The sequence below is a fragment of the Pan troglodytes genome, chromosome 3, assembly GCF_028858775.2.
Source record: "Pan troglodytes isolate AG18354 chromosome 3, NHGRI_mPanTro3-v2.0_pri, whole genome shotgun sequence".
Classification (NCBI taxonomy): domain Eukaryota; kingdom Metazoa; phylum Chordata; class Mammalia; order Primates; family Hominidae; genus Pan; species Pan troglodytes.
This window is the reverse complement of record NC_072401.2, coordinates 116,455,911-116,472,176: the sequence shown is the minus strand read 5'-3', so window position 1 is coordinate 116,472,176 and position 16,266 is coordinate 116,455,911. Positions and strand designations below refer to the sequence as shown.

The window sequence follows — 16,266 nt, the reverse complement described above, 5'->3', positions numbered from 1 at the left end:
CCCCAGAGGATAAGCCTGGGAGTAGATATTTTACAAGCATGCTGGTGATTCATTTCATGTGGGCAACTTGAAAATAATTGCTCGACGTTTATTAGAACCAGCTGGAGTATATGATGAAGTGCACATTTGTAGGCATTATGACAGACAAAAATCAGTATTTCCTGAAGTGGGCCCCAGAATTGACAATTTTAGCAATTTTCTCTAGAAAATTGTACACATAATAAAGTTTGAATACCATTACTGCTTTATCAAACAGTATGTAGCTATATAGGAGCAAAGTTGGACTCTCATTCTTTTTCCTGCTTTCTTCCTTCCTTCCTTCCATCCTTTCTTCTTCTCTTTCTTTCGCTTTGTCAGATTGGCATGAACATGGCTCATTGTACTCTCAAACTCCTGGGCTAAAGTGATCTTCTCGCTCCCACCCTGGAAGTAGTTGAGACTACAGGTATATTACACACCCCACCATGCCAGGCTAATTTTTGTATTTTTTTGTAGAGAAGGGGTTGCACCATGTTGCCCAGGCCGGCTTTGACTCCTAAGCTCAAGCAATCCTCCCAGCTCAGCTTCCCAAAGTGCTAGTAATATAGGCGTGAGCCACCACACCCAGCCTAGACTTCCTTTCTGAAATACTAAGAAATTTATTAGGAGACTATTGAATTAATGGAAGTTATGTTTATTAAATAAATAAAGAAATAAATAAAATAAAAATAATAAAATGTGTTTAGAGCTTTGACAATATACATTATTTATTTAATAGTCTGCATGACATAACAAACAATATAAATGGTTTTGAAATTTTTTCTTTTACTGCTTATGAAGAACTCACTAAGTTGATTGTATATTAAAGAGAATAAATATGTAACTATTTATAAAAATCAATAATTTATTATTTTATTTTATTTATTTATTGATTGATTTTTTGAGATGGAGTTTCACTCTTGTCGCCCAGGCTGGAGTGCCATCGCGCAATCTCAGCTCACTGCACCCTCCACCTCCCAGGTTTAAGTGATTCTCCTGACTCAGCCTCCCGAGCAGCTGGGATTACAGGCATGCACCACCACGCCCATCTAATTTTTGTATTATTAGTAGAGAAGGGGTTTCACCATGTTGGCCAGGCTGGTCTTGAACTTCTGATCTCAAATGATCCACCTGCCTCGGCCTCCCAAAGTGCTGGGATTACAGACATGAGCCATCATGCCCAGCCATATTTTATTACACATATTCAAAACTAAAGTTTCCGCATGAAATATTCAGGTAGAAAAAAGTGTATTTCCTGAACTTTACTATTTTATTTGTATCCCAAATTGAGACACTTTATTTCTAGCTCATTAACAAGTTTTTCCAAAATAAGGGGTTTTAAAAATTGAAGGGTTTTAAAAGAATAAGTTAAATTTGTACTTAATTTATTCTTAAATTTATATCCATATTATTTTTGCCCTAATATTTCTTCTGACATTTTACATTATTCCTATATTGGAATTCTTTCATCTTTCTACTTTTCTTCTGAATTTGTATGGTTTAGCACTTTTCTCTTTTTAATTTATTTCTGATCTTTTTTAGTTTGAATCATTTTGTGTATATTCATTGTTATTTTTTTCTCCCTTCCTTTGTAACTGAATGGCATGGAAACTTTTCTGAAGTTTGAAAACTAAAGAACATTTACTTGTACTAAACAAGGAAGCCTTGAAAACTTTTTAAGATTTGCTTTTTTTTCATTCATTTGTTTTCTTTTTACTTATAGAATTTGTCATTTTTACTCCCTCATTAATCCAGACTACATGTTAGTAGGCCATGACTAGACAGCTCTTTTTTTTCAACAATGAAAAGGTCTGTTAAGTTCTTCACATAGCTAACTAGCCCCCCATCTGCCTTTGCCTCTCTGAACTTGCTTTAGAGATCTATGACACAAGGCTATAAAACATCTGTGTTATAAAACATCCTGGTGAAATGCTAGATCCTATCTATATTGTTCTGATATCATCTTGTGGTATGGCCCATGAACTATGTTTATCATATTACCATTGGAAAAATGTTACTGACAAAAATTAAAAATTAAAAATTAAAGAAACTAATCCAATTATTGCTGTGTATTGGTATGTACTTTTATCATACTTTGGATACATCAAACCTTACTCATTTTCATGTATCTCATGTTACTAAATGCAAAAAAAAACCAGTAACATGAGATACATGAAAATGAATAAAGTTTGATGAAGCTTCAGGTGCATAGACTAAAGGAAAACATGAGATACAGCATGGATGCAATAAAGTCAAAAATGATGCAAGTTTTAAGAAAATAATTTAGGTATCTACTTTGGTGTACCAGAGGAGGCTTTATACAAAAAGTTGACATTTGGGCGGAGATATAAAGAATTGGTAGGATTTGGGAAATGGGATTGGGAGCTGGGGAGGCTTTCTAGGCAAAGAGAATAAAGAGAGAAATAGCATTGGGAAATGTAGGAGGTGGGAGATAGTTAAGTTTAACCAGAGTACATGGTGATTTGCAGGAAATAGCAATGGGTGTTGGAGGCACCAAGGATACCTAACTGATGGAGAGAGAATGATAGACTCAGTTATCAGTAATAGTATTTATTGAGCTCATGCTACTTGCCAGACACTTAGCTAAACAATTTGCATGCCTTACCCAATGTAATTCTCCTAATAAGAGTATAAAATAAATATTCAAAAGTACTCCATTTCACAGATAAATAAATGCAGAATAATGAATGACTTCAAGAACTTAGAGGAAGAAAGATAAGTGGATGAAATTGGAGTGATGAGGGGAATAGCAGACGGGAGAAATTTTTTTTAAAAATCAAGATAAGGAGACTCAGAAATTGTGCATGGAATACAGCCAAAAAAAGCCAGAAAAGGGAGCTAAGGGAAATAATGCATAATGTTCTTATTTTAAGGCTGTATTCCAGAGCATTTACCAATATGTTCAACTAGTTCAATGCACTTTTTATCTCAACTGTTTTTAATATTTAGTTTAATCTCTATGAGAAATGTATTTTTAATATTTTGTAGAACTCAGTTAAGCTAGTGGTTCTAGTTCTGCCTTTGTCTACTTAGTTGATAATATTTAATAATGTTGAACATGATAACACCCAGTCTAATTGTGGTCTTGGATAACCATTGACTATATATTTTATCAACATTTTAGTTACTTAGTCATTTTTTTTAATCAAACTAATGTACAGGAGACTCCTTTCATTGTAAAGGAATAAACAGTTAGGTTCACAAGTCTTTGAAACAAATGCTTAGCCACCATGACTAATGGAAAAAATTGTTTAACCTCTGACTCCTTAGTCTCCATAACAGATGGATAGGAGTAATCAAAAATCAGTCTTATTATTAATATCTCTTGTTTGAAATTAGCTTCTCATTTTAATCAGAACAAAGTATGCCCTCTTTAAAAATCCATTAAAAATAGAAAAAGCATTCTGAATCAATATGCAGACCAGTAAGCAAACTAAAAAGCCCAAGGATATAAGAGTTCTGAATTATGCTACAAATTTTGACATAGGAATAATGGCGGTGAAAGGATTGGCAACAAATTTACATAACTAATTCTGTGTCATTATTAGCAATGTGTTATTATCCTGTCCACAAACCAGACTTTCACATAGTATAATTCCAAATCTAGAAACTAGGGAAATGTTTGTCACATTTAGAAAATTTCTGTTATGGAATTAGTAACAAAAAGGGGTATCTATTTTTACATGTTCTTCCCTTTTTCATAACTAGGTTTGCAAGCAATGTCCTATAAAATACACATTGCTCTGTAGTTTGTAAGGTAAAAATCCAAGCTTTCAATTTAATAATTATGCCTTTAAAAATGATGAGGGAGGTGGCCCAGTTAAATAAAATATTAAATTGCAGTTCAAACAAAAGTTCTCCTCCTATTGCTTACCATGAAAACATGACTTGTCTGCATTCAACAATTCTGAAAAATTTTCACCACATAAAGGAAGTATAATAATCCAAAGTTCAAGAAATGTCTCACACAGAAATGAAAAATGATTTCAGTGCTGTGGAGTTGGACAATTGCCTCTCAGCAATGCAAAATGTGCTTAGGACTTAACTGTTTCGTAATATGGTGACCTTCAATAAAAATAATGACTATAATAATTATAATACCTGAAATACGAATATTACATAACAGTACCCATCAAAAACAAAAAAGCTCATATCATTTTGTTTTACTCATGCATACACATTTGCAAAAGAGGCATCCCAAAACTTCATATTTATTTTTCTAAAATCATGTTAATTTCTTATTTATTTCAGGCATTACTAGAGACTCAAAATTTACTGCGCACTCAGGTTGCAAATTTTACCTTCAACCTTGGATTTTCAGGGAAGTTTTACCACACAGGTAAGAAGGAGCTTTGTGTTCTCAGGCAGCTACATATAAATAGGAAATAAATTTTGAATGATTCATAAGTGGTAGAGATAGATTCTCCAGATTGATTATGGGAAAAACTTGGGCACATTATTTGAGTAGCCAAATCCAAAATCAATGAGCATATTTACCTTGGCAAATACTGTTTAAAATCAAGGGCAAAAGAGAAAGAGAATTGACTTTTTCAACTCATTTTTTTAAAAATAGAAAGCATAACCACTGTACTGAGTATGACTTTGCATCTTGTTTCTCAGCACAGTATGGGTAGAAGGCATAGTAATAGTGATAATGAGAATACTACTAATAATAACTGACAGAATTTTAAAATTATCAAATAGTTGATGAGATAGATACTTTTGTACATATTATTTTCCTTTGGAAAACGTCTGATGATAGAGAGAAACTTTATGGTCTCAATGAAATGTAATAGACTCTAAACTTGTTAGTTTACCTTCCTTTGCAGGATTTTTTCCCTAAAACAATATTACCACTAATTTGGCCTAGCATAGACTAAAACCATCACAATTAGACTTGTATTTCTTTCCATCTCTATCCAGCCACAATTGTACTTACGTTCAGTCTCACCCTCTAAATACATTCTTCAAATGTGATTGCTATTCATGTGCTGTGTTCTGATATTCCTTACTTCTTTACTTACCCTCACCTCCAAAATGCTGACTTTTTATTTTCTGAATATTAGCATTGAAATATCTGGTACCATGTTAGAGAAAGCTATGCTAATAAAATTGATTGTCTTTGACAAAAAGAGTACTAAACTATGTGTTGGGGCCTGTGTTAGGGGAATACCTATAATCTGCTTCTATTTGTGCATCCATGCTGTGAACTGATTGCTTTGTTTAGAAGTTTGCACTGTTGTTGTTTCACAGCACCTTAGTGAAAACATTTCACAGTATTTATTCTGTATCCATGTATGCCATTTATTAACTTATTAAAATATTCTATTCAAAGGTAGTCTTTAGTTTTCATAAATACCTTGTTTACTAAATGAGGCTTTTTAATGTAAAAGCTCAATATGGTTTGTTAGAATATTGAAATAACCATGTCTTATTGGCTTTTCCTTGATGCTTTTTTTTCTCCTGCTTTGAAACATGTAAACCTGCTTAAAGTAATAGAAGGAAAATTAGTATGTATACGAGTTGATAAATCAAATGATTTCATATTTTAAAAGGATGTTTTGCAGAAAGAGATTTGGGTCAGCATATCTGCACAGGCAAAGCAATTTCAGCTTGCAATTTTGAAAATAGACATGGTTTTGTAAATCTTTTCAAAAGCTCCCTCAAGAAATGATTTCAGACCAAAGAAGCTCTGACTATGAAGTTATAAAGCAGATAGCTTTAAAGGCTATATCTACTCATGCAGGGGAAAAAATTATGGGATTATTTGGAGTTCACATACAAACAATACTATTTTGTCTTAAATAGCTGTAGATTGTAAGGAAAGTCATTCTTTTGGCTGAAGTATATCTGGATAACTGCCTCAGTTTTTATTTACTTTTCATACTCAGACCTATTAAATGTGCCTGACATTTGCAAAGTTAATGTTGTAGAGAATACACCACTTCCCATTTCTTCTTTAAAACACTGAACATGCATAGAGTACACAACCACTGGGAAATGAGCAGCACACCAGTCAGTATCACAGAAATAGTTATTGAAGAAGGACAGTAAAAAAGAAAGATGTGTTTTAATTATATCTTTTAAGCAGGCATTATTGACTCTTTGTGTTGAAACCAGTATAACAAAAACAATAGAATAGTTTGTGTTGTAATACTGTGGTGATAGTACACTTTAGAGAATAAGCAATATTTATAAATCAATAAATTTTAGAAGTTTAATTTCTTTCACATAAATATGTCATTTTTATTTAATGGATACATTTACTTCATTTGTAGGATCATTGAAATGCACCTATAACGTATTTCAAGAGTGCCATCATAATTATATGAATACTTATTAATGCACTCAGGGATATCAAAGTTTCTTCTGGAGCTGAGTTACACAACGTGATACCCTTTCAGATATCAGAAAGACGTGCCTTACCCTTATCTTGTCACATTTCTATACGGAGATTTCACATTGTAGAAAAAACAATTGCAAATCAAGGAGGTGCATTCCTTACATGTGCACTTGGCTGTGATGTGTAACCATGAGGAGATGGCCTTGTCGGACTGACTGTCTCTGTTCTCTCCCAGAATGATCTGATTTCCCAGTGAGTGAGGATGCTGATGGATGAGCCTCATTGTTTTGAAGACATTTAATCACATATGCCCAGTGTAATAATGATTGATTCTGCATTTCTTAGGCTGCTTCACTTATGTGTATTTCTCATGTATTCTTTCCTGTTCAGTTTCTCTGTCCTTCACATGCTAAAAACAATCTCACCCCAAAAGGGCATACCACTAAGCTTTTCCTAAAGTCATTCACCCACAGGTGCCAAATTGAAAGAGGAAGGACATAGTGCACATTAAATGGAAAAAAAATAAAAGCACAGAGTTTAGAATGAAATATCTTAGTCTGGAAATATTTAGAGCTTGAATGGAATTGCATAACAAAAGCTTAATTGAGAAATGGAGACATTATAGTATTCAGATGCCTTCTTTGACAGAGGAGCTACCCACTGTATTTTGCCAGGGACATGATTTCTGGTGACAATCATTGCTGTTCCTTGGAATTAAATGTGACCCAATCAATAATTAATTCATGAATAATGTTTGCAAATTGAATTAACGTTGGTCTTTTCCATGAAAGATTATTTTATGAAAAGTAGCATTTTCTATAAAATCATTAACTTTCAAGCATGACAGTAAGTAAAGTGTTACATTCTTACCCCTTCTGTGATTTTTTTTGCATATGTTGCTTTTCTGTGTGGAGTATTAGTTAAAAGACCTGATATTGGTAACAAACTTGATGTTCAAATCCAGATTCTGACATTTTGCCAGCATTTGAACACAGTTTACTTAAATTTTCTGTGCCTCAGTTTATATATCTACCAAATGGGGATAATAATATCTCTTTTATTAGAAGCAATGCCTAGCATGTTACAAGTGCTATGCAAATATTTATTATTAATTTTAAAATTATTTTCATATAAGATTCAAATATTATCAAAAAGTAAATCTTAGACAATTCATATGGCACTATTTTCTAATTTTGGAAACATAGGTAGCTTTTAATCAATGTTTATCATTCCACAGTTCTTTATATTTAGTATAATATTAAAAAGTAGTTTATTATATCCCCACATACATGGAACCATGCCTGGTTCGATGTACAAGGAAAATTAGAAAATATCTCAACATTTAGAAATTATAATATTTTATACAAATTACACAAATATAAGGTAGAAATTTTTACAAAAGAGAAAATAAATACACTGAAATTATATATATCTTATTTTAATTTAATAACTGTACTTTTAAGGAGATTAACCTGTAGGGAAAAATTATTCATATTTAGGCAGACTTAAAGAAATTTCAGAAGCATACTTTTATCTCACAACACAGATTCTCCAAAAGTGATAGTAAAGAAACAAACTCTTCATGTATTTTACTTCTGAATTAAAACATTTTTTATTCATTGGTAATTAGGAAATGTAAAAAAAAATTTTAATAAGAGCAAAATATATTTTTTTCATTAATAATTATCTAGACCAGGATCAAGATCAGATTAGAAGTGAAAGGTTTAATTTGAGCACAGATATTTTAATGGTCTGTAACATGCTAATCTGGTCACATATAAACTGCAAATGATATTTCCACATATAATTTAAGTATATATTAGGTACAGAAAAATAAATGTGCTAATCTGGTCACATATAAACTGCAAATGATATTTCCACATATACTTTAAGTATATATTAGGTATAGAAAAATAAATGCACTAATCTGGTCACATATAAACTGCAAATGATATTTCCACATATAATTTAAGTATATATTAGGTACAGAAAAATAAATGTTTACAGGAAGTCAAAAATGTAATACTTTCATCTAGTTGGATTTAAAATCATTTGAGATTCTGCTGCTGTCCCTCAGTATGGCTTAGTATCATATTTTTTATTAAGCTGTTTCCAGTGTCAAAGGTTTGCCTCGTGTGGCTTTGAATTTATACGACCAGCATAAAACAAGAGAAAAGCTGACAAAAATTAATCCATGATGCAAAAAAAGGAAAGTTTTAAACGTTACTCTCAGCCTTTTTGAGGGTGTTTATAAATTAACATAATCTCTAATATAAAAATTGCTAAGATTTTATGATCAGTCGTGCATCTGTTTCTATCAATAGTCCACAAAATTTTCTTTAAATTGAGTAATTGACCTCCTACCTGGTTAAGTGTGCATTATGTGCTTCCTGCCACTTGCAATAATGATCAGCAGAGTTTAAAATGAATGGAAGCATTTTTCAAACACTCTATATTCAAAGCACAACAAGATAATTCCAGGAGGGGGGGAGAACTATCAATTCTTTCATCATATGTGACATAATGTAACTCTTTCTAATCTGTGCCTCGATTTGCTAAAATATGACCATGAGAAACATATAAACACCTCATCTGAGGAAGTGGTAAACTCTTCTTTTGAATTTTAATATTTCATATTCTTAATATATTAACAAAAGTCAATGAATTATGAGTCTGTAATACTAACACTGTTAGCTAAAACAAAAATTAAGAAATCCTCTGCTCATCTTAATTATAGGACTTTATTACTTTCAAAATTTCTAATAGAAATAGAATTTCTTTACTCTGTGTAGTAGCATTGAAGGTGCCAAAGCCCTAATTAAACCTGAAGGTCTTTATACCTTTCAAAGATTATGAATTATGAACTCCATTCCAGGAACAGTGAGTATACATAAAAGAAAGAAGTTGCCATATACTTTGGTGGCCATGTGAAGCTGCTTAATCTACTGACTTTGTTAAATATAGACTAAATTAAATTATTCATTTATTCACTGCCCTGGGTAAGTGGCGTGTTACAGTACAAGGTAAAGGGATCCAGTCCCTGACTGTAAGAAATTTATAATCTACGCAGGCAAAGTTTCTAAAACAGTGTGAATACATATAAATTCAAAACACAGCAAATATAAAGCAATAGATAGAATTTTTAAGGTGACCCTAATATTCAAAAAGTGCTTACTACTTGCAAGTCGCAATATTAAGTGCTTTAATAAATTAATCTCATCAACTCTTCACTAAGACCCTGTAAAACAGGTATTTATAATCCTATTTTAAAACAGGGAACTAAGACCTAGAGAGGTTAACTTGTCCAAGATCACATAGTTAATTAAGTGGCAAAACTAGGGACTCTGCTCCAAGTACTGAGTGACACCAAATACATGCTTTAATCCTTTCATGGAGCTACTCTCATGACCATGGAAATCTTTAAGACGCACACATGGAACATTCAGAGAAAATCCTTATAACCATCTTTAATATTTATTCCCTAAATTTAAGTAAAAAATAAAAATAAAAAATCAAACATCCATCTGTAAAACATATTCTTTTGTGAGAGAATAAACCAAATAATACACCCCACACTATAAGCCAGGACTTATTCTCTTATTTACACAGTTAAGTAGTAAGAGAGCAAGCAGGAATTAATTCTTATGTTATCGATTCACAACATTTGTAAATTCAGCTGTATATAGTAAAATTGTACAAAATCATACAAAAACTCTATCATTTCATTTGTGGATATTCTTGGATAGCTGCAATATAATTAATTCTCTTAGAAATAAGTTTTTTTTTCTTAACTGTGGCATAACAATGTTTTTTGTTTTTATTTCCTATGTATTGGGTGCTGTTAACAAATTTTCCCAAAAGAAGAAGAGAAAGTGATACTAGTTTTAAATTCTCAAGTCACACATATTATAAACAATTATCAGATCCATTGTTTAGTTTTTACGAAATATTTATATTAAAATGGGAAATTTGATATGTATAACATTAAGTGAAAAATTTAAGCATGCAAAAATATTAGTACAGCAAGAGCTAAACTTTTAAAATATAAGTAGAAAAAGATTTTTGAAAATAATACAAAAATGTTTTTACTGGTTAGCTCTAGAAGATGGTCTTACAGGTTTTTTGTTGTTGTTTTTGTGTTTGTTTTTGGGCTTTGTGTATTACTTGCCTGTGCTTTTGACATTTCTTTAATAAACATATATTATTTATGTAATCAGAAAAAAATTACCAAATGTTATGAGTTAAAATTTATGTCCAATTATTTGAGAATTACCCTTAACATTTAAGGGTAAAAAATATATGTTAGGGTATAAAATACATATAAGGGTATAACATATATGTAAGAGTATAAAATACCCTTAAATTCTAAATTAAACAACTGTCTGACCTGGTGCCAGCCATGCCTACTCACCCCATCCTAATCCCAAGTCCCTTTGCCTTTGATTCATTTTAGACTGTGGTCTTTTATTCTGATTTAAAAAGCCCACAGAATTGGATATATGTATCAGCAGCATGAAAAATTAACATAAATCTGACAAAAATAACCTTTAAGATAGTAAGAAATTTTCACTAAAGTTATTTTTAACTTTATGTTTTAAAGGGACTGAAGAGGAAGATGAAGGAGATGACCTTTTACTTCGGTCTGTGGATGAGTTCTGGTGGTTTCCTCACATGTGGAGCCACATGCAGCCCCACCTCTTCCACAATGAGTCATCTTTAGTAGAGCAGATGATTCTCAACAAGGGATTTGCACTGGTGAGCACATTTTATTGTGGTATCTTTTGAACTATAAGTTGTGATCTTGTGGTGGAAGTGTAAAATTAATGTATTGGGTTGAATATGATAGAAATAGAATAAAATATAATATCAGGGTGCATCACATGTATTGAGGGTACACATAACTTTGTGATATTTTGTTTCAGGCATGTGTGTATATGTAAAGGGCCATTACGTAATTATATAGAAAATATATTTCAAAAAGTAAGTTATTTTCAGAAAGCTTTCAACTCCTATTCTATGAGATGACTATTCTTGTATCTATGAAGATGAAAAAATAGTACAACTTTCATTCTTGGTGCAATATAATTAACCATTCAAAAATAATTTATTGCTTAACATCACTAATCATTAGAGAAATAAAAATCAAAACCACAATGAGATACCATCTCATTCCAATCAGAATAACAGTTATTAAAAAGTCAAAAACAACAGATGTTGGCAAGGTTGCAGAGGAAAAGAGAACACTTACACACTGCTGGTAGAAATATAAATTAGTATAGCCATTGTGGAAAGCAGTGTGGCAATTTCTCAAAGAACTTAAAACAGAAGTACCATTTGATTGAGCAATCCTATTATTAGTTATATGCCAAAGAAGTATAAATTCTTCTACCATAAAGACGCACACACATGTTCATCACAGAGCTATTCACAACAGCAAAGTCATGGAATCAACCTAAATGCCTACCAACAGTAGATTGGATAAAGAAAATGTGGTCCATATATACACCATGGAACACTATGCAGCCATAAAAAAGAATGAGATTATGTCCTTTGCAGCAACATGGATGCGGCTAGAGGCCATAATCCTAAGCAAACTGACACAGGAACAGAAAACCAAACACTGCATGTTGGCACTTATGAGTGTGAGCTAAACACTGAGTACACATGGACACAAAGAAGGGAACACCAAACCCTGGAGCCTGCTTGAGTGTGGAGGGAGAGGATGGAAAAACTACCTGTCTGATACTATGCTTATCGCTTGGGTGACAAAATAATCTGTACACTGAAACTCCATGACACAATTTATCTATATCATAAACCTGCACATAGCCCTGAACTATTTTTTAAATAATAGTTTAAAAAATCTTTTGTTGCAAGAATGAAGGAAGAAATGAATGAGTTGAATGTTTGGAGCCATGACTCTAGACCAGTGGCTCTCATATTTTAGTGTGATCTATTTCACCTAGAAGACTTCTGAAACACAGACTGCTTGGTCCATTAGCACAGTTTCTGATTCAGTAGATCTGCAGAGAGGCCTGACAATTTGCATTTCAGAAACTTCCCAGATGATCCCCATGATTCTACACTAAGAATCACTTGCTCTAGACTAGGGGCTGGAAAATTGTGACCTTTAAGCCAATTCTGGAGTGCTACTTGCTGTTTATGATCCCTGAGCTAAGAAAGCCTTTTTTAAAAACATTTCTTAATAATTCAAATCAAAAGTAAGCAATCAAAGGAACAGTGATATTTTGTGGCATGTAAAAATTATATAAAATTTACATTTAAATGTTCATAAATAAAATTTTGTTGGAAGACTGCCACACTCATTCCTTTATGAATTGCCTGCAGCTGCTTTCACATTGCAATGGCGGAGTTGAATGGTTGTGAAAGAGATCCTATGGTCCACAAAGCCTAAAATATTTTTATCTCAATCTTTACCAAAAAAAAGTTTGCTCATCCCTGCTCTAGACATTAATTAAGCCATGCATTCCTTTAAGAATCTAACAAAAGACAGAAACATTTTCCCTTGAAAAATGCTCAGATGCACATTCTCACATCTTCACCCAGTGGGACATACAATCACAAAGGGTTTGTGAATCCACCAAAGACCCTAGTTCCTAGTTAGGAACTCCTAACTTAAACTGTTGTGATTCATTAGTACTGTGTGATTTACTGATATTTTCGCTGTTTTAAGCCATCTTTGGAAGCATAGCGCAAGTCAAATTAATACTATGATATGTTACAAAGTTATGCGCAGTTGTTAAGCTAATAGCTTATCACTCTTTGAGTCTCTAAATCCCCAGACCAATGTCAGATCTGCACACAGGATTCTTAGTAGTAAATGCAGAAAACATAAAAAGTGGTTAAGATCAAGGACTCAGGCACCAGATTATCTGTTTGAATCCTCACCTTCCATTGATGGTTGCTTGACCTTGAACAAATGACTTAGATTCTCTATGTCTGTTTCTCCATTTATAAAACTGAGATAATGGTAACAACTACCTCATGGAATTGCTGGGAGGATATACATAATGTGCTTAGAGCAGCGGTTGGCACACAGTAAGCATTCAATAGTGTTAATTAACCAATTATGACCTTTCTAAATACAGAGGAGCATGCAATTACATCTTGCTTTTAAAACACCTAATTTTTTTAAAAAAAAATATGGATTTACAAGGGGTCATTTTTTACTTAACTTTTAGGAAATGTCTCATAAATGTGGTACTGCTTCATAGCATTATAAAATTAAGTAAATCTTTTCCATTTCAAAAATAAACTTACCTTGAGTAAGCATGCTAAATTCTCTCAGGACACTTACCTTGAAAATAAAACATGTTTATCACCTGTCTTAAACTTCCCCCACTTCATTCCACTCCACTCCTACTCTAGAGCCTTGCGTTTTAGGGATATAGGTTATATTTCATAATGGTTGATTTCACCTGTTTGTGTAATTTCTTTTTTAAGAGCCATGCTGAGAGCTCTGGGAAGACTCAGATGTAATTGCTTTGTAATGAAATGTTGAAAGCTATTTAGAGTCCATTCAGAGTAATTACATTTGTTTAGTCAGCGTGGCTAGAAACTACACTTATTCCTATAAGGATATTGTGTAAAAAATCTTATTGTATTTTACATAGTCAAAATATTACGACTAAAATGAAATCCATTAAACATATATCATACTGAAATGACACTGTCCTTTTCCTTCTGGAGTTCAGCTCAATAAAACTCAAGACTCTTCAAGCAGTGACATTCAGAACCCCACCTTTATTGTCAACATAACATGACAATATGTGTGCTATCCAGAGAGCCAAGAGATATATCTCTTTCTTATTAAATTATTATCTTTTCACATCCAGCTGACACTTTAGAGCCATCAACAGTATCAAGATAGGATAGGATAGCAGAAACACTAACTGGATATTGGTGGAGTAAATTTTAGTCTTGACTGCTAGTAACAAGTTCTGATAAAATTGGCAACTTATTTAATGTCTTTATATCTCACTTTCCTCTCTCGAAATAGTAATGACTTGTTCTTTCATTCTCTAAACTACAAAGTTTTTAGATAATTAATTTACATCAACTCATCTGCCAACCAAAGGCACTGGACCAGATAATGCTACTGATCAATTTCAGTTTTAAAATTCTGTGATCATTTGTGGATTACATCGGTCCACAAATTTGGAATGAACATCATGAAATCCTTATCTAGCTGGAATTGAAGCAATTATGAGAAAATATTTTCAAACTAAATGAACAATTCATACAGATAAAAATCAAAAGTCTTTAAATCCTTTTTTTAAGTTCTATTCTGACATTCCTCATTATCCCTTGATATGACCTTGGCTGTCAGAGGGATTGTCAGTCTCAAAAGCACATTTGTTCTCATAGCAGTTCCAAAAATGATTCAAACATATTCAGATATATTAATAGCTTGATATTGATATTTCAAAAATTGTATTTTTTAAATACAATCTATCTGAGTAGTTTCATTTGTGGAATTTCTCTGAAATGTTTCCGGATGGAGTTTGTTTTCTCTTGTAATATGTTTAAAAATCATGAGAGAAACACATTGCCACATTTCATCATGTTGGAAGAGACTTTATTAATATAAAACATTGTTATTGTTATTGCTTCATCCATACACACACACATATGCCATGTGAATATGTATATGCATGTGGGAGTTATGTGTATGTATATGCTTAATCCATGAGCACCAATGTATGCAGTGGGGGTGTACATGTGTATGGACGTATTATGCTTACTCCATGCACATATATGTCATGTGTATATGCGTGTGTTTGTATACAGGATCTTAGTCTAATGACAAGCATAGTCAACCGAAATATGGCAGTTACAAGATACCCTTCTTAGTATGGCAGTAGGGTGGAGAAAAATACTTTTTGATTCTTTTTCCTTCAATAACTCATAGATCTTTGCTGCTATTCAGTTGCTTGAGTACGTCAATAAATAGATGCAAAGCTTCAATAACAACAATAGATGAATGAAGGCTAAAGAGAACTAGAAACACTGGCCAACATGAAAGCACTAATAAAAAAAATTACCAAAACTTATTCCCAATTTAACCTACAGCTATTTTCCAACCATAGAAAGAAAAGTGCATATACCATACACTGAACTGTTTACTTTTATTCCACAATAGACTTGAAAAAAAAGTTTAAAAATTGTATTTTGTTGTTTTAAGTTTTACATATAAACTCATTAAAGTTTTCAAGCCAGTAGGGCTTTTCAGTTCACTAATAGTTGCAGACATGAAATATCCTGAAGGGATAAGTATCAAGTTTTTGTCCTTAATATTGACATTTTCAATGATGATGTGAATTTTACTTGCTGTGTTATTGAGCAGTCTGGTATCATTTTCATGACTAAGTGAAGATTCTTGAAATAAAGACATAGGATTTTAAATTCTGATTTTAAAAAGCTACACATATTTATGAAATCTATATAACTTTTTTCATAATTACACAATATACATTAAGTAAAAAATGCTGACATTTAAATTGTTCTCATAAAAACACAAATCTATTAAAGAGAGACTATGGAAAATCCTTAAGTGTCATAATAGGCTGCACACTCAATCAGCTATGTATGTGTCATATTAAAAAGAAATAAAGTAATATGATAGCAAATTAATAGTATAATGAAATGAAACTGAGAGAGAGCTTCCTTTCAATGTTGACAATGCTTTACAGTATTTTTACTGGATTATCCAGTTTACAGCCTTGTATTATGCCACAAATGCAGAAAAAAACTGATAATAACTTATAGGGTATTTAAAGGTAGGGAATTTAGAGAAGATAAGGATATTTACACTAAAACAAAATTGTGAACAAATATGCAACAAAAATTCACAATGAATAAAT

At 32.3% G+C, this 16,266-nt stretch overlaps 1 protein-coding gene across 1 annotated transcript in view; it reads left to right on the top strand.

Annotated features, from left to right (window-relative positions):
- NDST4 (N-deacetylase and N-sulfotransferase 4) overlaps positions 1-16,266 on the top strand; it is a 284,247-nt gene that overhangs the window by 131,769 nt on the left and 136,212 nt on the right. The window contains exons 3-4 of the mRNA XM_009448180.4: positions 4,291-4,378; positions 10,983-11,137. Of these exons, the coding sequence (XP_009446455.3) occupies positions 4,291-4,378; positions 10,983-11,137 (243 nt within the window). The remainder of the gene's footprint in view (positions 1-4,290; positions 4,379-10,982; positions 11,138-16,266) is intronic.